This window comes from Panulirus ornatus, chromosome 21, assembly GCF_036320965.1.
Source record: "Panulirus ornatus isolate Po-2019 chromosome 21, ASM3632096v1, whole genome shotgun sequence".
NCBI classification, from domain to species: Eukaryota; Metazoa; Arthropoda; class Malacostraca; order Decapoda; family Palinuridae; genus Panulirus; species Panulirus ornatus.
This window is the reverse complement of record NC_092244.1, coordinates 3,921,382-3,944,897: the sequence shown is the minus strand read 5'-3', so window position 1 is coordinate 3,944,897 and position 23,516 is coordinate 3,921,382. Positions and strand designations below refer to the sequence as shown.

General features: G+C 41.0%; 2 protein-coding genes across 3 annotated transcripts in view; one reads left to right on the top strand and one right to left on the bottom strand.

Annotated features, from left to right (window-relative positions):
• Window positions 1–23,516, top strand: part of LOC139756274 (uncharacterized) — a 490,501-nt gene that overhangs the window by 8,545 nt on the left and 458,440 nt on the right. Inside the window, exon 2 of the mRNA XM_071675503.1 lies at window positions 14,717–14,833. The gene's annotated coding sequence lies outside the window, so the exon portion shown is untranslated. The remainder of the gene's footprint in view (window positions 1–14,716; window positions 14,834–23,516) is intronic.
• Window positions 1–23,516, bottom strand: part of LOC139756275 (zwei Ig domain protein zig-8-like) — a 369,804-nt gene that overhangs the window by 27,105 nt on the left and 319,183 nt on the right. For both annotated transcript variants that reach the window (XM_071675506.1, XM_071675507.1), the window contains exons 3-4: window positions 19,071–19,297; window positions 1,826–2,048 (exon numbers count right to left, since the gene is read on the bottom strand). In XM_071675506.1, coding sequence (XP_071531607.1) covers window positions 1,826–2,048; window positions 19,071–19,297 — 450 coding nt within the window. The remainder of the gene's footprint in view (window positions 1–1,825; window positions 2,049–19,070; window positions 19,298–23,516) is intronic.

Sequence of the window (23,516 nt, the reverse complement as noted above, 5' to 3'; positions counted from 1 at the left end):
CTCCAAGTAGAGATCAGAATAGAAGCACATTGGGAATTTATTCTGGAGGTTTGACATAAATAAACTCAACAACGTCGTGGTAAAGGAAAATGAAGTCTCCATAATTTGAATAAGAAGCGTGCCGAAAATATAATTATGTCCTCATAGTGGACAAATGAACCAAACAAGCACAATCATTAAGAGTAAACTCAGACATTTACGAATGAAAAATTGACGATGAAGTCTTTTCCACTTCAGTGAATACTATATATATATATATATATATATATATATATATATATATATATATATATATATATATATGACAGTGTTGGGAAAAGGATTTAGGTGGGACAAAGAGAGAGAGAGAGAGAGAGAGAGAGAGAGAGAGAGAGAGAGAGAGAGAGAGAGAGAGAGAGAGAGAGAGAGAGAGAGAGAGAACAATAGGATTTAATCATGGAAGGGCTAGAGTCACTAAAGACAAATGCATTTAATTACAGAAGGAACTGAGCAAAACAGGATGAAAACCTTTTATCACAGATAAGACGATTGCGTTTTGCCACGAAAGTCAGATAGCAGACAAGGAGAACTTACTCTGGTACTGAAAGCAGAAAAAGTGAATGCATTGAACCATCACAGACAAATGTCATTTAACTTTTGGAAGCAGAGACTGGAGGAATGAAAGCACTGTCTGGGCAGATGGAGGTAAAGACAAGACAAATATACTTCAACTGGAGAGAGAAGACATACAGCATGATAACCACAACAGGTAGGAGGACATAACCACAACAGGATGGAGGGCGGAAGTAGTCTACCACCGCAGTAGACACAAGAGACAAACTCGCTGAACTCCGAGGCGGATCCATCAGCGAGAAAGTTAGTTCTCATTCTCCAGGGCTGCACAGAAAGTAGTTACAGTAATTATGAAAACTGTGCTGAAAAAAAAAAATATTCTCTCTCCAATTCTCCCACTGTGAAGTGTAAATTAATCTCTTACCACTGGGGTGAAGGATCAACTTTTGCTTACTTTATCATGGTTTCATGATTGAGAAAATCTGATGTTAAGATGACATTCGAAGTCCGTAATGTGTTGGTAATGCAATAGTTTTGTACTCAAGTGACGAAATAGCAGTTCTCAAGATCTGTTATACCAGAAACGAAAACATTCGTCCAAATTTGTGAGAGACCAAAGCTGGGTGGGGTTCGTATATCTTGACCTTATACACATAAATATTCTGCATGAGCAACAGCAACACAGAAATAGGAAAATATTGAAGCTAGAAATGTTCCAGTGTATTGGGTTCAGAATTCGGCGTCATAGCCCCAGGGAAAGTTCTTACTAAATACGGTAAGATGGGCATCCAGAAAATGTGGTTCGGAAACCCACTTACTGAAGACATCGAAGTCAATAGGCCATAGTCACACTCGCTAATGAAATGGACTCGCCAAAGACTTTTAGATCAGAGTGTAGAAGCTGCAGACCAGCCCCATAAAAACCAGTCTTGAACTAGCCTAATACAGTGAGATAGATGTCCTGAAAATCCAGCCACATCCTCCAAGAATCCACATAACGAAGATGCTGAGATCGAAGTCTCCAAGCTTGCAGTCCCTCCTAAAGGAACTCGTTGTCTTCTACTCAAAAAAGACATTAAGATCTGTCTGTAACCTGAAGTTACTACACTCGCATCCATAACGAGTCCACTTACTAAAGACGGTGAGATTGATGTCTCAAAGTTGCTGTTAAAATCCTGCGGAGCTTACCTCGCTTACTCACCGAAGACGGAGGGATCGACGTCTTGAAGTCGCGGTCGCGGCCCCAAACAAGGAACACAGTTCGAGTACTTACCGAAGACGGTGAGATGGACGGGGAAGGTGATGGGAACTGTAGGGTGGGTGTTGACTTGACACTCGTAGCGACCCGAGTCCCGTGGCTGCACGGAGTTGATCTTGAGGATCCACGAGTGGGGGTTCGAGTCCGGTGAGTGGATCACCTCGAACCTGTCGTCTGCTGTGTAGGTGTACTGCGCCACCGTTAGGATGTGCAGGTCCGACGCCCTGATCCACGACACCTGTGGAACGAACGGTGATAGATGTCAAGTCATGAGGTGGCCTGCGTGAAGTTATGAGGTGGCCGCGTGAAGATATGAGGTTGGTGAGGGAAGTTGTGAGGGCAGTACATGATGTGGTGAGGTTGGTTTGTGGGGTTGTGAGGTGGAGTGTAAAGCTATGACGTTGTCGTGTGTAAAGTTTCGATGTAAAGTATGAAGATGTGAGAGGAACGTGAAACTCGCCCTCACACAAAATAAAAGCGCACAGAAAGATCACATTGCAAGTTGGGAAAGGTTGTATGGATTGGTCTAATACACACACACACACACACACACACACACACACACACACACACACACACACACACACACACACACACGGCTTCTCAGGGGTCTTCACTGGTAAAGTGAAACAGAATTAAGGACGACATACAGTAGGAATGCCAAGCATCGAAGTACACCGGCGAGGTCGCACACGAGAGATGACCCGAGCGTGGTAAGGGATGAGCTAGCAAGATCGATGGAGAGGGTGAGGTAGGAGACCTTCACCTCCAGCAGGTGGAGGAACCTGGGAGGATCATAAGAGAAGCGATGACTACGAACTGGGAAGGACAGGGGAGACTGGACGAATGCATCCAGCATGGATAACAGTCACTGGTGATGGTAAAGCGCTTTCTGACTCTGTTTATTTGTCTGTCTATCTATATGTCTATCTACCTACACTTACAGTTAAACTGTAACCTCTTGCATACTTACATAAATAAATGCATATATATATATATATATATATATATATATATATATATATATATATATATATATATATATATATATATATATATATATATGCATGCATGCGCCACATGAAATGAGATACATGCACTCACAGGAACACATATGCACACATATAGAGAATAAACCTGAGAGAGAGAGAGAGAGAGAGAGAGAGAGAGAGAGAGAGAGAGAGAGAGAGAGAGAGAGAGAGAGTTGTAGAATTCAGGAAAGTTTGCTCATTAAATATTCTCACACTCTATTCATACTTTTCGAAATCAGTGCTTGACCTGGCTGTGAGCCTGGGCCATCTTGCCGGTACTCTAGCCACCTCCCCACCACCTCTGCCGACACTCAGGCCGTCAATAGCCACATTGGCAGGCCTCTCAAGAAGCTTTTGAGCTCATTCATGTGGACTGTGAGCTCATCTGCCAGTGCTTGTTCGAGTCACTAAGGTGAAGAAGACCCCACGGTTCTGGTGAATTAGCTTCTGTGGAAATTAAGTCATGTCGCTTAATTGGCCAGTTCAATCTCTTCCTTTTGATCCGATTTCCAGGAAGTTTGCCTCTCATATTTAGACGAGTTGATGACTCATATGAAGACTCGTTCCTGGATACCATGAGATTTAAGTCACCTTGAGTCTACAAGAAAAAAGCGCGAAATGATTTAGTTTCAAAGTTTTGAATGATTATGATGAGTGTGACACCAAGGTCGCGTTATTCCTTGTACACTATGAAGATATCGTGAATGTTCATTCATTATCTACTTATAATTCAACTCTTAAGGCCTATCGTCCGTGCAGTTGACTGTCATGCATGATATGATCATATCATTGTACCCCAAAGTAACATCTATAGAAAAGGGAAAGAGAACCAACCTCAGGACAAAGAGAAGGTGGAGGAAATGTGAAGGTCAGGCTGGGGTTGGGGGTGGGGGAGGTGTGGTATTGTATCTGTATTGCTTTAATGTGGCTTACTTCACTAAACATTTTCCTGCACCTCAATCTTGGATGGGACGAAGACATTTAAGCATTATCTGCACGCATCACTTTCATCTACATGTTCTGTGCTGCTCATCATCATTTTCAGTGTAGGTAACTGCTCATCACCAGTGTAAGTTATTACTGATGTCAATCACTTTTTTAGCATCTACATTTCAACACACATCATCATCATCATCTATGTGCGGTTTCCCCATCGTGTCTTATATCTGTCAAACCTTGCGTAATACTTATTTCGTCAGCTGCACGACATCAGTCGTCAGCTGTGCAGTTCATAGCTCGTTCACAGCGGATTCTGGCGTCTGTAGTGTTACATGTTTAATGATAACTTCCACCCTGAGGCTACTCCTCCACTGTCGTCAGCTTATACAGAAAAGATAAACGTTTCTCAAACCTCTGCAATCCATGGTTGGTCTTTCTCAAGGTAGTGTTAGGAGATGATCATACTCTAATTTTCTGTAATCCAGGCTTGAGTTGTGATTTAATCATTGTTCATTCAGGCGCTATTCGAATCTAAAACTTCCCTGGTCCATGTCTGAGATTTTTATAATATATATATATATATATATATATATATATATATATATATATATATATATATATAATGAGATATGTGTAATCCAGAGTTTTCGCATCTTGCATTTAATGAAATACTTTCACTCCTTATCACATAACTTTCGAATCAGCTCTAAGCATTTCTAATCCACTGTTGCTTCCAATCCATTTGCCAGGCTTTTGCAGTCCTTGCGTATTGATTCGATATACATCTTTAAGTACATCTAATCTTACGATCAACCATCCTGCTAACGTACGTACGGCCATCCCACTAACGTACGTACGGCCATCCTGTTAACGTACATATGACCATCCTACTAACGTACGTACGGCCATCTCTAACGTACATACGGCCATCCCACCGACGTACGTATGACCATGCTACTAACGTACATCTGGCCATAACAGTAACAGTAACCTGGCTAGGTCGTTGGTAATCTCATATGAACAAATTAGTGATAATCAGTTCTTTCAAAGTCATTTAATTAAGCTATTAGTATCAGGTCGTTGGATAATCCTATAATATCAGTCCTGTGATAATCCTCAGTGATCAGGGCTCTCATAATCTTGATGCTCACCAGGTCAATGCTTTCCATGTATATGATAATCTTCTGGACCAGAGTATGATAATCTCTGTTTGCATTAGACACTTCATAATCCTCTAGAACCAGCTTCCCGATAACCCTTTACAGCCAAGTCAGAATCAGAGAGCGAATGTTACATAATTTCTGAACGAGGACACGAACACATTCCCAGAACAGGAGGATCTGAAACAAGAACTTGATCATTGTTTCCCACAAGTAATTTCGTAATTGTAAAGTAGGACAACATTTTAACGTATTCCAAAGGTATTTACAAAATATGTGACCATTTTTTATTGTGTATCTCTTAAAGAATCCCAAAGACCTGTACTATATGTATATCTAAGATGAAATTATATATATGTATATGTATATATATATATATATATATGTATATATATATATATATATATATATATATATATATATATATATATATATATATATATATATATGTATATATATATATATATATATATATATATATATATATATATATATATATATATATATATATATATATATATATATATTTGATATATTTACAAAATCAAGTCTTTCTACAGTAGGTTAAGTTTCTCCTTGAGGGACTGACTGACTTGTTCATTTTGAATAATACATTTTGACGGCAGGAACATATGACCACTTCTGTTATGTAGTTGAGGATGAGCCACACCAGGTATCCTGATGTTGTGTCCGAGTGTAGCCTCTGACTGGTGCTACATAGCTACCTATTCACCCCACACTGTTCCCTGATGATGCTTGAGACAGGGTCTACTGATCTAGATGTTTGGTGGTGATTATTCGAGGGTAGAGGGACTCCTCTCGTAAGTCTCCTGTGGTACGTAATTTTGAGGATATTTAGGGAGCTAATAACTCGACCAGAAGTTTGCGATATCGTGTTACATTGTTTCGTCATCTTTATGGTTCATTCGTTCAACGTTTTGTGGTTATCTCTGTGACTGGGACATGGAACTGAACTTTCGTTATCTGGAGCGTTCAAATGTTAAGTGATGTTTTCTTGTGCATTAACAAGAATTTAGTTGGACCTGTTTAACTGAGGCATTCGAAGAATAATAGAATATTATACACAGTATTCCATTGATCATCGAATTCTCCAACAACAGAAGTTCTAACGTTGTCATTGCTGTCTGCGTGGGAAGCGAATCCTTAGAATGATTCGATGGAGGAGAGCGTCGTGGGTTAGCCCACTGTGGATGTGTTGGAGTTGCAGAGATGGCCAGGCCAGGGATGGGTTTGTGCTGGTGTCATGGGCCTGTGATAGTGTCGCAACCTTGAACTGGGTGAAAAGTTTTAAATGCAAATGTTGGCTAAAGTTTAGATGCAAGTGTTGCATTATTGCTCGAACAGTCGAGTTGCATTATCCCTCGATAGCACTTGTAAAGTTTTTATCTCTTCATGTGAAACGAAGCTCTGTTAACGGTGCATCTTGGAGCTGGCCGCCTTGCCCAGGCAATGAGATATCTGACCTGGCCTGTTGAACGTTGGCCGTTGGCCTAATGTGGGGAGAGAGAGGCAATCGACTGTGTTAATAAGCTACGATGGAGGCTCTCCTGGACTGAACGTTACCCTGAGGCCATAGTGAGGAAGACCGAGAAATGTGAGGTGCCAGTGTGATGCACATGACCGTTGCCGTTGTTAATTCATAGGAGAATTGTGACTTCATAAGGAACTGTGACGATTTAAAAGACTGGCTTGATGATGATAATGTAGTGGGAAACATTGATGTGTGGAGTTAACCGTCTTGAAACCAGTGAACCATCTAGCGGATATACTCCACACCGTAGTTACTCCGGTATAAGTGGGACCATGTTCGGTACCTCACTGTATGGAGCAGAAGACCCCTCTGGCTCCGGACGCCTCCAGCACTGATGGCAGTGAGTCACGAGCCCCATCACAGCTAACAGTGTATAGCACTGCGGTGCCGGAGGAAGCCCACCCTGGATTCATCCCTAGGTATTTCAGAAGTGGACCCATCAGTTGGGCCCGCATGAATCCCCTGTGAAGCCCACAGGCTCAAACCTTCGACAGTAACACTAAAAGCTTCGAAAGTGGAACACCCACTGCAGAGATGATGCGTGGGTGTGTAGTGGCCACCACAGCGTATGTGTGGACCAGTGCACCAGGACGCTTGGCTACAGAGTAGTCAGTATGGCAGTGGAAGCTGGGTTGACGAGTTCGAAGCAAAATCATTTTTTAACCTTCAAATTAAGTTGATATGTTCTTGTCAGCCATCATTTTATTAGATGTTTTCCAAAGGCCATAAAAAAGACATATATATATATATATATATATATATATATATATATATATATATATATATATATATATATATATATATATATATATATATATTCACAAGGGATTAACTCTGAGCAAAATTGTGGCCCTCTCAAAAACCCTCCTCCTCAAAACTCTTTTCCTTAATCGTTCTCCTCCTCAAAGTAAATCTCTGCCTTAAACTACCTCCCTTAATCGACTTTCTCTCTCAAAGGAACTACGACCTTAAAACGTCATGGTTGTGGAGTGATCACCACACTTTACTTTCCACTGTGTTTAGCACTTTCTTACTTTGCAGGTTTGTAACGTACGAGTATAACATGATACTTGAACATGTGTGAAATGATAAACTTTTATCCCTTGGATGTTCAAAACCTGTTGAACACATCTTGGTGGGATTAATGTAAGTGATCAACCATGCTTTGGGTAAGCACTTTGTCAGATCAATATTTACCCGAAATTTTCATATTATCAATCTGTCAGAATGTAGACGATTTCCCTCATTGAAATTTTCCTACGTTTTCCTTATTTACCATAGAACAGGTATTTCTGGAGAGTATTGAGAGACTGAATGAAATGCAGTGAAGTAAGAGGCCAGGTGAGCTCAGGAGAGAGAGAGAGAGAGAGAGAGAGAGAGAGAGAGAGAGAGAGAGAGAGAGAGAGAGAGAGAGAGAGAGAGAGAAGAAGAAGAAGAAGAAGAAGTCAAGTGACCTGCCAACACTAAGACAGTGAGGAGAGGAAGGACCCAGGAGGGGAAAGTTGTGTGCCGTGTTATTTAGTCCCCTGAGGGAGGGAGCCAGGGAAGCCTTTTACCGTAAGACGAACCCAGTGTCTTGACCCGTGACCTTATCGCTCACTCTCACCTCTTGTGGGAGGATGGTGGAGTGAGGGAGACGATTTACGTATACTTATTTCTTTATCTTTGTGTGTGTGTGTGTGTGTGTGTTGTGTGTGTGTGTGTGTGTGTGTTGTGTGTGTGTGTGTGTGTGTGTGTGTGTGTGTGTGTGTGTGTGTGTGTGTGTGTGGGGCAGTTTGGGTTCATACGATCGTGTGGGTATATGTGTGGGAAGAGGGTTGTTGTGTGTTCCTCTTTTTAGTACGACAAGGTCGTACATGCATCGTGTTGGGTTATCAACGATCGTTGTATTTATTTGTGTATTTTGAGTAAGAGTTCTAGGGGAGGCAGTCATGGCTCAGTGTGGGCACACGCTGCCATTGACGCACTTTGAATTACATAAAACATTTTTATCTCGCATTGAATCGCTCCTCCACGTACACAGAGACTGGCGCCTCCCACCACTTGCCAGCACACCAAGGCAAACGTATACACACACAGCCATTAGATCTCGTGAATTTACTCCCTAGAGTGAGATATATCATGACAGGGGGGGATTAATCAGTCGTCCTGGTATTGTTACCAGCTCCCTAGTCTCCACCAAGTGATTGATCAGGAAAGTAAAAGTCACGACAGAAGATATCCTTTCTCTGTCTTAATTTTCAGGAGACGGTAATCTTTATAGAATACGGCGAATTCATTTTGATGAAGAGACGGCGTGATAATCTTCGCCTCACATCAGAAAACGTACAGTGGGAAGCAACTTTTGATGAAGGATTCTCCCTAGAAATGTATATTTAGTTTTCCAGAAACAAGTTTTTCCAGTTCTATTTGTATTGTCGTGTTCACAAATGACAGAGAGACGGTCGTTCTCTTGTTGATCTACTTCCTTTGGCCTCCAACGTGCAGCTGACATTGAACCACAACTCCTTAATGAGTTCCTTAAGTATACGACATGGAATTATTCACCGATGGTGAACACAAATATTTTTGTATATTCGGATGATATCTGTTTGACTTTAAGGAAAATATGATACAGTGTAAAGGTATTTCACTCACTGGTGTATTGTCTCTTAGTCAGAGAGGGAAAAGACACAATGGAGTGTTATTTACTCGTTTAATGAACCTGTTTTTGTCATCTTCATAGAATAATAACACAGCTTTTAATACTGCAGGTGGACCAGTCTGTGAGCAGAAAAAAAAGAAGTAAATGGTTGATCTTCACCGACGCCCTCTACGTTTTTAGTCAAACGCACAATTGTGTCATTAACTCACTGAGTATACTTTCTTTTTTCTGACGAGCAGAGAATAATGGACGGAAAGTCTGCGTCATTAACTAGTCATAGGTTCCATTTCTCTTGTTCATCAGAGAAAAATTAGAACGTAATGTCATTAACCAGTTTGATATTCCTTTTGTTGTCAGAGAGACGTATGGATATGTCGATGACCCATCAAATGGATCTTTGTTTTCCTGTCGTGAAGAATATGGGTCAAGGTTGAGTTGTGCTACAGATTAATTTTCTTTTATTTTTCTGATCTTTATCTTCTCATGGTGACCCGCACGGCTGGCAAGCCATCGGCTAAGGTTTTATATTTAAGAGGGATTTCCTGTGCTAATCCCATCGTGGCTCGCACCAGTAATCCATGAGGGATTTCGTGATTTTTTTTACGGCAGTTTTGTGTGGGACGATGTTTTCTCATTTAGTAGAGATTTGGAGAGGTGTTGGGAAAGTATCCTGTGATGTACTGGCGATGTAGGATTTTTGAAGTATTGGGGGAGTATTTTGCTGTCAGGGTCGCCATTGTCTTGTCCAGTTATCTCCTGATGGTAAGCTGTAGTACTGCAGTCCAGGACTGTTTACCAGGTAGATCTCCACCCTGACACGACCTCGCAGGCAAGGTGGACAAATAAGCGAAATTCTTGCTAGTTGAATGTACACCCAATACGAGATATGGCTGTACAGCACAAGGGAGGTAAACAGCATTGTGGAATTTTGCTTCTACGAGAGAGAGAGAGAGAGAGAGAGAGAGAGAGAGAGAGAGAGAGAGAGAGAGAGAGAGAGAGAGAGAGAGATGCTTCCTAATTCAGTTTTGCTTATCTTCATGCATTGCCTCTGGGAGCAGGAACTGGATTGGCTGCGCTATATTGGACGATTGGAAGGAATGGGTGTTAGACCAGAAAGATAAGGGGACTTATTCTATGTATAGGATGATTGGAAGGTATGGCCGTTGAATGAGAGGAATTATTAGATTGGATATTCTGGTTTGGAGAATTAGATAGGATATTGGGATTATAATGGTTGGCAGATGGGACCATAGGTACTAGAGGATTGGAAGACTTGTTTGGATGCTGTGTTAATAGGGATTGGAGGATATATTTGGGCGAAAAAGGGCGACCTAATTGGATTCCATGGGAGTGTTGAGAACCGAGCGGTATAATTGATTTGATTAGAAAAATGAGAAGAATGTGTTCCGTGTCCTGAGGGCATTGTATATAAAGGTGTTACCAGACTCCGCCTGCTCTAGGTTACACCGTGAGTGAAAACTTACTTTTGGCGAAGCTGCATCATTGGGCGTATAGTTTCCTCAAATAACTTCTCACTCCGAAGGAGTTCACATTCACTGCTACTGGAAGAGGCGCAGCGTTCGGGTAGAGGACCCATTACAAAGGTCATGGGTGTATATATATATATATATATATATATATATATATATATATATATATATATATATGTATATATGCCTGAATTCATAACCCCAGGAGCCCTGGAGCGTAAAATACTTTTAATACAATATCACAACAATGAATAAGCCACCCGGCTTTCTCGAGGCTCCAGTTGTACTTAATTAAATTTCTGTCCCAACTTGGAAACTGAATTAAATTTAGAGTGGATTAATTACATTTGCGGGAGCTTTCAGACGAGATTAAGATCACTTCGTTAGATTATTAAACGAAAAAAAAGAGAGAAATATCGCTAGAACAGTTGGGTGTTGACGAAAATCATCGTCAGAATGGCTCATCGAGGTAGCAACAAGAGTGAGTGATTTGATTACAAGCTATAAGCTTATTGACCAGTCGGGCGAGGTAGACGGTTAACTGTTCTTCCAAAGGTACAAAGATAAAACGACCAGAGGCCATGACAAGAAGGTAAGCAAAAACCTTATTAGAAAAGAAGTAAAGACGTACTTATCATGGTGTACCGGAAGTAGATGAATGAAGCAGACTGTTTTATGAGACTGTGAATGCTCATGGTAGACACCAGGTTACTGTATGATGAACAGCTGCAAAGGAGCGCTGGGAAAAGTCTACGGTGAACCATACTCACGTTCTACTTACTTCCTCATATTACGCCTCTCTCTCTCTCTCTCTCTCTCTCTCTCTCTCTCTCTCTCTCTCTCTCTCTCTCTCACACACACACACACACACACACACACACACACACACACACACACACACACACACACACACTCATAAGCCCGCTTCATCAGGCAAAGGACCTCTCGGGGTGAGGACAGTCACTGAGCAGGGCGGGTCATGCTCAGCCTGATCATGGAGACGTTGGCCACGTTCTTTACCTGCTGGCGGTCAACACGTCGAGGGCGCACCCACTCCGCGGTGCTCCCCTCGCACGCTTACCAGTATAGAAATTACAGGACGCTGTCTTGACGCGCATCCTCCCCCCAGTCGATGATGGCTCCGGTCGTTCGGGCATTCACTCGGACGAGACTTGATCATCAGATCGACTCCCAGCAAACATCTTGTGAGAGTCCTACCACGCCTGGAGCACTTGCAAGGCGTAAGCAAGGTCTTCAAAAGGATCCTGCAATATCTGACAGGATCTTAGAGGCGTCGCCACTCCAAGATGAAGTCCAGTGGAAGAATTTCCTGGGATCTTATATTCTATTTCGGTCGCTTCAGTGTCAACAGGCAACTGACGAAGGCCAAAGAAATTTTTGAACTTTGGGAGAGTGTCTTACTCAATCGGTGTGGTGCGCGGCGCAGTTTCTCTCGGCAAAGATTCTTTGTGACGTCGATTTGAACCAAATACCTCAGTGTGGATAGTTGGCTCTGTTCTCGTACTTGGGGTATATATATATATATATATATATATATATATATATATATATATATATATATGTATATATATATGATGTTCTCTCCCTCCTAGTATACAGGTATTGAATACATAGTTAAATTTTATCTCGCATCGCCGGATCTTCCAACAAAAGAGTTATAGCTTATCTTGCCAGGCTGATACCCGCCTACCACACACTCCTCCACCTCTCCCTGAAGAAGTAAGAGATTCCTCTCACTCTAAAAGTCTTCACGGTTTCTTGCTTGAGGCAGCTGTCCGTCGGCATGCCTCGAGTGTGGAGGCAAAGGACCTCTGGAAAACCTCAGCGCCTACAAAGGTCATCAGCAATATGACCTTCGTGAGGAGGTCATGGTAAGTCATGGATGGACTGGAGGCTTTCCAACCGGTTCTCCATGGCCGGCGAGTGGTGCAGTCCAGGTCGCCTTTCCATGGCCGTTGGTTGAATGGAACCTCTTCCAGTCACCCCTCCCCCATCATGGACGTTCGACTGGCTCCCCACAATCTCCTCTTCACAACCGTTGACTTGACGCTCTCCTGGTCTCTTGTACGCGCGTTGAGCGCTACGCGAATTGAAAATGAATAGCCCTCACACTGGTGCCTTCATGACCAGCGGTGTCATCCTTGTGTTCACATTAATGGCACGACAGAAAGTCATGCAGATCAAACTGAACACCTCCAGCTCTCGTCCTCGTTTGAGCACTCAGTTATCCCTTCTGAAAGAAGAATTTGATAACCGGATTATATATTTATGTACGCCGAGACGGCACGGGCAACGGTGATAATTGATTTATCAACGGGGTAGTTACCACCAGTTAACGCAACGATGACAGACTAATTGAGAAGCGTCTTTTGGTATCCCGCGCCACGACAGATGTAAACATCATTAAACGTATTGTTACGATGGGCTACAACAGGCAAGTGTGGCAGGGAATTACTGAGTCTTATAAACTGCCTTGATTACTGATCAGGTGAACTAATATTTCATCCAAAGTAAACCCATACATATATGTATATAGATAGATACATACATATGTTTATCCTAGTAATTCCCCCTTTCTTTCATTTTTTTCATATATATATATATATATATATATATATATATATATATATATATATATATATATATATATATATATATATATATTCCTAATATGCAGTTGCCACATCGCACTAGAGAAAATGCAAATGACACTGTTACCAAGTCAGAGTAATAGCCTCTTCTTTTTTAATAAAAGAACTCAAGTGATTATAATGTGACAAGAATGAGGGTTCCTCTCGCCACTGAGTTGGCCATAATGGGCTAGGCAAACCAACCAGAAAAGCTGGAATAAGTGAATAGGAGGAATATTGGGAAGAAAACTTGGAATATTGGGAATAGTTAATATAATTTTTCTCAAAATTCTTGAGAAGCTTTTTTTTATGTTACTGATCGTGTTATAGATGAGATTTTGTTCCAGTAGTGACTGTAATAGAAGGTTGTAATTGTTATATTTTTCTACGATGTGATAAATCTATTTCTAGGGACATATTAAAGCTTATGTTTCCAGTGGATCTCATGAATGATTACACATTCCTCTTGTATACATGTATACATATTTCTGTATAAAAGTATCTATATCTTTCAATATATGTATCTATCTGTCTACCTATCCATCTATCTTTTTATCTGCGTCTCTTTTTATGTGTCTGTGCTGACTCCTGCTTTAACGAACTAGTGCATGGATCGGAGGATCTCGTGTGCTTACATCCGCTCCCGGGCTGCCCTGTACTGTGTACTGCATCGTAGAGCAGAACCACACATTCACAGCCAAACCCTGTGGACCAGTCTCGTGGTTTCCCTGACTTTCGTATTCCCAGGTTTAACCCACCGACAACACGAAGCCTCCCGTATACCACACCGCTCCATTTTACTTTATCCCATGCATGCCTCTAGCTCACTTGAATGTACAATGTCCTTCCCTACGCGATAACCTTCCTCACACTAAATATTGTTTTCTATTTCAGTTTTCCTTAATGTGACCCCATGACGCCAGCTGTATCAATAACGCTGCGATGATTCTCTTAGTATTCAATTAACCAGAATCATCAATTACAAAACGGTCAAAAATATAATTACTGTGTAGATCGTATGAATGATAAATTAGTTGAATGATTCGTGCACTAGTACAGCCAGTTGTTGAAGCTAATATGAAACCAGCCACTCTGAAGCCCGTTGAAATAATATATGATACAAAAGTAAACAAGGCAGTAAGCTCAGTTTCTCAATCTTATTTTAAACGTTTGGAGTGTAATGAAAACCGTCTTGATATGAAGAGGGAACTAATTAATGTAACATGAGAAGCTGGAGTGCGTTAACCTTATCAAGGAAACTAATCCTACCTCACGAACATCAACCCAGCCTTACTAGACCTACCTCAACCTAACCCAGGTTAATCTAACCTAATGAAACACAGGTGAAATTGGTTGTGATTGGCATAAATTGTGCTTATGTCCTCCCATTCATCTGTCAAGCGTTGTCTTCATCCTATCGTTTTCTTTTTCTTCCACAGGACCTTTGTACATGTAGAGTGTGTGCCGTTCATTCATGCGGTAAACTCACCGTTCATCGAGTGGGCCCCCTGTTCAGCCCCTGAGTCTCCTAGTTAAGCAGTGGACCTGTTCTTCAGGTAAGTCTCTTTTCAGTTTAGTAGACTTTATGTATATCCAGTGGGATTCTTATTCATCAAGTGAATCGCGTATTCATCATGAGGATCCTTTGCTTGTCAATAGAGTTTCTGACTCATCCAGTACGGGTTTCGTGTTCATGCAAGGGTTCCTTGCTTATCAAGTGAATCTGTTGTTTTCCCAGTGGATCTTTGTTCATCAGACTGGACTCGTGTTCACCCAGTGGATCTTTGTTCATCAGACTGGACTCGTGTTCACCCAGTGAACTTATTCATTCACTGCATCCCTCCTGTGTGCTTCTCGTTCAGCCTTCTCTTGATGCTTGGGAGTCTCTTATTTACCCAGTGGCCTCTTGTTGTCTCAGTGGGCTGGATTGCGTCTTGTTCATCCTCTGGGATCGCCATGCCTTCTGTCAAGCAGCTGAGTGACAGATAACATGCCAAGAGCATTTTACCACGAACTGAAGTATACTCAGGATTATATCATCTGTGGGTAAACAATTTGATATATATATATATATATATATATATATATATATATATATATATATATATATATATATATATATATATGTATATATATATATATATATATATATATATATATATATATATATATATATATATATATATATATATATGATATACTTGACGCGTTCATTCGAAATGGCCATTAGCCCTACGTTGGAACGATCATCATGTTTCTTATTGACGCGAGGGTAACTTACTGTCTGGGGGAGGGGAAGGGAGGGGAGTGAGGGAGGTCGTGGCATCATGACTTATAAATGGCCATAAGGCTTTTAACTTTCCACGTCACACTCGGCTGAATTTCATGAAAGGTTTGCTATGACAGTTCTCGTTAAGGTTAGCTGGAGTGATTTTCTTATTTCTTCGTTCTCTTTTATTTATTATGATAATCAGTTTCATTGAGCATTCAGTGGGTCTGACACAATGTGGAGCTTTCTATACATAATCGTTGGTTAATCTGATTGATATAACTTAGAAAAGTGAACACACACACACACACACACACACACACACACACACACACACACACACATACACGTATATATATATATATATATATATATATATATATATATATATATATATATATATATATATATATATATATATGTTTCATTTATTGTTCAGTTCTCGATGTCTCACTTAGATATATGCAAAACATGATGTCTACAAGGCTGAGGGAGACTGACGGAAAACCCTTTATTCAAATCCCCGGCAAATCAGCAAGATTAAAGGAGTCTGTCACCTCACTGCTCCTCATCATAAAGCTGCGCCTCCACCCCAGAGAACGGGGGAACGAGATACACACCTCCACCCCAGGGAACGTGGGAAGGGGACACACCTCCACCCCAGAGATCTGGGGCGGCGGGACTCACTAAGAGAAACCAATGTACCGGACCATACCCCGCCTCAGGCACCAATAACCTTGTTAGCTTGGCCCATTTTCCAATACACCGGCCAAACTCTGTAGCTAGGAGGCATCCTAGGTACGTCTGTCCCATTTCTTGCCTCCTGTATGTCCTCCTCACTCTCCTTTCCTCCTTTTCCTTTCGCCAGCACTCCTTGTCTGTGTACCAGCTGACGTCAGCTGACACCACCACATGCCTTCAGATGTGTGTCCTGACATATGTACTTGGAAGTCTTGTGCAGTTAGCTACATATGTCGTCATTCTTTATACAGTGATGACAGTTGGGTAATGTGGAAGACATATATAGACATATATTGCAATAGGTCAGAGGACGTCATATATATATATATACATAGTGATGATTGTGTAGGTATTAACATCCCTTTACATTGGGAGACAAGCAGAGGAAGCGGCGAGAGGTGGATAGGAAAGACAGGCGGAGGAAAAGAATAGAGGGAATGACAGATGAGAGACGTGAGACTTAGAATGGTCCTGTACGTGAGCCAAGACTCTGATATGTTCACATCTTCCAGGAAACGCGAGTTGACAGACCACATCAGGGTGTAGACGTAGGTGACAAGTCTGGTGTGTGTGTGTGTGTGTGTGTGTGTGTGTGTGTGTGTGTGTGTGTGTGTGTGTGCGGTCTGTCTGTCTGTCTGTCTAAAGATCGAGCTATGGCAACAAATAAACATATAGATCAGTTGATAAAAAGAGAGAATGTGGAGTGTCTTTCCTCCGCCGCAGACCTGTGGAGTGAACCGCTGGGTTAACGAGGAGAGTGTGGATGTTGGCCAGCCAGGTCCCCTGCCCCAGGAATCGACGGTGGCAGCAGGACAGATCCTTGGCCAGCCCCTCAGGAATGCTCCCTGGGGCTCGAGAGGCGTTTGTGTCCGTGTCAGGGGCGTGATGGAACCTCTTGACGTTCGAGAGTCCTTCGATGGATCCTTAACCATCTGATGGAGGATATATCCTGGAGGGGGACACTGAGCTCTGTGTGTGTGTGTGTGTGTACGTGCTGGTGAGGTGATGGGACCACTTGCAGCTCAGGAGGTCAAGCTGACACTGCAGTAGGTCAGAGGCGCCGGGTACCTCGGTGGGTCCGTGAGGTGAAGGAGACAGGAGTCGTCCATGGTTGGCCGGGCTTGGTGTAGGGACGATCTTGCACGACTCTCTTGCTGGTTATCATGTGTGGCAACTTTATGCCACGCCCCTCTGGGCGGCGCCTTCATCCCTGCCTTCGTAACCAGCGCGGCTGTCGCCACCACCATCGCCAACACCACCACCGCCAACACCACCATCACCAACACCATCACTTCCACCAACACCACCATCGCCAACACCATCACTTCCACCACCATCAACACCGCCAACGCCAGCAACATCACCTCCACCATCATCGACTTCACCCTCATCACCACTACCTATACCAACACTGTCAGCACCAGGCAGGAAAAAAAAGGACTAGAAACATATTAATTATTTACATCCTTCCATCAACATGCCATTGCGGGACCCAACATCCAAGTTCCTTTACATTATTTATGCCAGTAATTACCAGATGAATAATATATCCAATGATAGCCGTTTTATCACCAATTCAATTAGAACTAAGTTCTATTAGAAAAACAGGCAATTGATCGAGTCAGAATCCAATATTGGATATCGTTATATATATATATATATATATATATATATATATATATATATATATATATATATATATATATATATATATATATATATATAATATATTGTTATGTTTATATTCAACACTATAGTGTCAGGTTGTCTCCCTAACTGGTCTGTGCGTCTTTCTATACAGGATGGCAAGATATCGTTAGAATGAAGATGCCTTTTAAGATATCTACAATAGCTAGTGGGACGTTTTGATTATCAGCATGATATCATTTTTGATTATCAGCATGATATCATTTTTGATTATCAGCATGATATCATTTTTGATAATCAGCATGATATCTTTTGAATATGGCATGATATCTTGTATAATAATATATCTTAAATAGAGCAAGATATATTTAGCCGATAGGAGGATATCTTTAAATGATAGTAGTTATAGAACCATTGAAATTCCATCAGGTAACGTGCACGTAGAATTGATTCCACTCATTGCTAACTGTAATGGATACCTGCTATTATCCCTGAAGAAGAAATCCACCTCTTAATACACATAAACAAACAAAATTGGTTCCTATGCTTCCATTTCTCCACATAGTATTATCAGTCTCACATACCATCATATTTCTTTTGATAAAAGTCCCATTATGATCCAAGATAAATCTCCTCTTCTTATTAATGTCATGATACATCCGTGATAAGAATATAACCATTAAGGTGCAGATAGAAAGTTAATGCTCTTAGAAATCATGTACAGTAAGTCTACTGTGATGTATTTACTCCCAGACTCAGATCCATAGAAGTAATTGCCTGTTATATATTCAAGTTAATCCAGCGTCTGTATAGGAACGTGCCTTATGGATCCGTATTGAGCGTCTCCTGGGCCTTCACTCCTTCAGCACTCTTTTGGCACCATTGTACCCCTTCACTCACACCTGTCATTTCTTATATTCATTTCTTGAATAACTTTATGCTCTCTTCTTCACATTCTTGCTCTCATTGCTTTCTGCCTTACTCATGCATACTCACTTAGACACCCATTCGTACTCTACCTCATGTATGCACTCACTGATTTCTCGTTCCCAAATAGTTACTCACACGTGTACGTATTCCCTACCCGTCAATACTCACTCATTCATCCACACTCATCACTCAGGTTGCTCACTCACCGTGTTGTTGCCTCGGTTGTGAACGATGCAGTGAAGGTAGGCGATATTGTCTTTGAGTACCGTCACATTCTGTGGTGGCGAGGGGTCGAACATGGGTCCTGGCGAATTGGGTTCCCATGGCAGGGGGCGCCTGTCCCCACCCGGGGCGAGGGAAGGTTCCTGGGGGACCCGACCCACGCCGTTGGCATAGTAACTAGGCCCCAGGAACTTGCTCCAGGCCGGGGTACCTGAACGAAGAGAGAAACAAAATATTGAGTGTTTTAGTTCGTGGAATCAAAGGCCTTTTATCTTACAAAAAAAGAAATTCCTGTTACAGGGGAAAAATAAAAGCACTATTTTTTAGGGCGTTTGTTTGGTAAGAATAAAAGAAGGGATTTTTTTTTTTTATATATGTGTTAGACACTTTTGTTCCGAGAAATGCAAAGCGATTTTGACATATATCAGTCAAGGGAATTAGAAGTATTTTTTTTTGTATCGAGTCTCGTGTTACATGATGTGATGACCCTTTTTATGTTGTTTCCGTGTTGAAGGAAGCTACAAGCCTATTACTTTACCGAACCTTTGTTAGAAGGGCATTCAAAAAGTCGATGTACGGTGAAACCTTTCATCAGACGTCTTAAGAAACCATTTTTCATCATTACACTAAACGCCTGAGTTTCTGGAACACGAATGTCTTTAAACAAAAACAATTTATATATATATATATATATATATATATATATATATATATATATATATATATATATATATATATATTTTTTTTTTTTTTTTCTTTTTTTTCATATTCCTCATTTCCCGCGTTAGCGAGGTAGCGTTTAGAACAGATGACTGAGCTTTACAGGGAATATTCTCACTTGGCCACCTTCTCTGTTCCCTCTTTTAGAATATATATATATATATATATATATATATATATATATATATATATATATATATATATATATATATATATATAAAGTCTCGGGTTCCAGTTCTTCAAGAGTAAAGGGACGTATCATAATATTCATAAGAAGGCTACTTTGAGATAATTAATAGACCTGAATTCAAAATAGACACGATGATGATGATGATGATAATCATCATCATCATCATCATCATAATGATGATAATGATGATAATAATGATAATGATAATGATAATAATGATAATAATGATTATTTTCATTTATTATTTTTATTATTAATATTACTATTATTTTATTATTATTATTATTATTATTATTATTATTATTATTATTATTATTATTATTGTTGTTATTATTCTTATTATTATTAGTAGTAGTAGTGCTGCGAGAAATACACTGCAGGCATAGTTTCCATGTACTTATATTAAACGATAACTATTCATCAGTGTAGTACAGGTATAGATAATTTCGTTATATAGAGCAGGATATCTATGATGTTTAACGCATGTTGTCGAAGTCATACGTTATATATGAAATATACAAACAACATATATTTGTATTGTTGGATTTAATGGCTTCTGACAGTTAATTGGTCATTAAGCCAGAAGCTAACATATGTGTTGGGCATATATGATTAAGATTTTTTTCAAAACATAATTGATGATTATATATATATATATATATATATATATATATATATATATATATATATATATATATATATATATATATATATCGAACATTAGTTTCCAACTATGTTGATTATCTTTCTGTTTCCAACAATATGTTAATAGTTTATATCATTCTCAATGTTCAGTCATTTCCAAAATAACGACAAACCATATTAGATGTGTTTCCTGGGAGATATAAAAAGAAAGGTATAATTCCTTACGCATATGTTGTCTTTATATTTCACTGGACATTTAGATACTTTGTTGTGTTGTCATTCTCGTTTTTATTGCCGTCATAGAAAACGAAGCCATGCTGAAATTCCGTGCTGGTGAAGGGGGTAACATTTTGGTGATGGGGTAATATTACCATGGTGGTAAGCGGGTAGTGTTTCTGTTGTGGTAAAGGGGCCTACATTCATGTTGCAGTTAAGGGGTAAAATTTCCCCGCCGCCTACGGGAGTAACATTTGCGAGCCAGAGAAGGGGTAACGCACCGATGCTGGTAACATATTGTATGCCAGTTAAAGGGGTAACACCTCCATGTAGGGTAACATTTCGTTGTCTGTAAAAGGGTCACATATGAAAGGTTTAGCTACTCATTTCTCTACCAAAATTAAAAGCAATATTTTTTATTTTGTATATATTTTTATGTCGCTTTTTTTTTTTTTTTTTACCTTCAACAGATTTATTGGTCTATAGCGCAGCTGAGAGAGACAGACGCCAAGTTAGGCGTAAAAATTACTGGACAGCATACCAAAAAGTAATAACCCTGATTTAGTAGATGTAACTGCTAACTAGCCTTACTTTTGGTAAATGTGTGTGTGTGTGTGTGTGTGTGTGTGTGTGTGTGTGTGTGTGTGTCTTGTACCTCATCAGTTAAATCTTTGATATCATTTATTTCCCAAGGATTTCTATTCCCAATTCAACTTTGCGCCGGTTTCGTGAACCACCAAGCGCTTATAATACGTACTTCAAACACATTCGTCTGTTTAACATTCTGTGATGATTCAAGAAACTCAGCCCAATTATAACTTAAACTGGATAATTACAAGCTGGCAACTAAAATGCTGGTGCTGCCATCTGTTGAATGCGTTTCAACACTGTTGCCCTGGGGTGGTGGAGGGGAAAGGGGGGGGTCCCTTGTTTACACTTCGTTGTATTCATTTTGAAGTTGCCATAACTTTTTTCCTCACGCTTTCTCTTTGTGAAAGCCTGGGAGAGAGAGAGAGAGAGAGAGAGAGAGAGAGAGAGAGAGAGAGAGAGAGAGAGAGAGAGAGAGAGAGAGAGAGAGTATTCATTCCACTAAATATTCTGAAAGACACAGACAAACAGACAAACTCTTGCACATCTGGGAGAACACATCCTCTCTTCAGTGTTCATTATTTACAGTTATTTATTCGTGTGGGATCGAACCTAGGAATTTCTCTTCTCTTTGTTGACATGCAGTTCCCCACTTACCCAGACTTGAATCTTTCTCTTCCTCCACCATTTTCTTTGTGAGTCTCATGGAAAATGAGGATAATGATGCAGTTCTGTGGAATATAAGCCATCATATATTGCGTTTGTTCCTACACGTTTGAGGTTGTGTTCATCCTTTCGTCTCCTTGAAATAATTGGGTTAAAACTGGGGTGAACTTCGAGAGTCGTGATTTCAGCCAGGCTTCGTAATCCTATATCAGGTATCCTTTTAATTAAGGGCATACCTCTGGAATTATATATGATCCTTGAGGAGGACGGTACGACCCAGGAGCAGGACGGTACGACCCAGGAGCAGGACGGTACGACTCAGGAGCAGGACGGTACGACCCAGGAGCAGGACGGTACGACCCAGGAGCAGGACGGTACGACCCAGGAGCAGGACGGTACGACCTAGGAGCAGGACGGTACGACCCAGGAGCAGGACGGTACGACCCAGGAGCAGGACGGTACGACCCAGGAGCAGAACGGTACGACCCAGGAGCAGAACGGTACGACCCTTGTATAAACTAGACCGACCGTCCCTTGGCTATGTCGGCCTGACCTCTGACTTGACCGTCGAGAGGCAGGTCAAAGGCCGGGTCATTGTACCCAAGGGTAGAAACCGTCGTACTCAGGGGTCGTTCCGGCATCGTACTCGAGTAGCGCCGTCGTGCTCAACGACCAACCCACTCCATCGTGCTCACTGGATTTAAAATCACTTCAGTCCCCGAGACTAAAATAAAAATCGTCTTTAACTTCCTTTTATTCATCTATTTATTTATGTATTTATCTAATTATTCACCACTTTTCTCATTTATATATTCACTTATTCATCACTTGAGTCATTTGTCTATTTTTTTCACATTGTCGATATACAGAACGTGAATAGAATATATCTTCCCAGGTTCTGAAGGAGGGAGACTGTCACGTAAGGTAGGAATGAGAATTTAACGGAACCCCAGAATATGTATCATTCACAACTTACACATTCATCACTCGCAGGTTATGTATACTTATGCATGATGGCATGGGTTAGGGCTATTACCGACATGCGAAGGGCAATTTGTGAACCAGTGAGAGGCAGCATCAATATAGCAACAGTGAGCTTCATCAATATAACCACAGGGGCACAGTGAGCTTCATCAATATAACCACAGGGGCACAGTGAGCTTCATCAATATAACCACAGGGGCACAGTGAGCTTCATCAATATAACCACAGGGGCACAGTGAGCTTCATCAATATAACCACAGGGGCACAGTGAGCTTCATCAATATAACCACAGGGGCACAGTGGGCTTCATCAATATAACCACAGGGGCACAGTGAGCTTCATCAATATAACCACAGGGGCACAGTGGGCTTCATCAATATAACCACAGGGGCACAGTGGGCTTCATCAATATAACCACAGG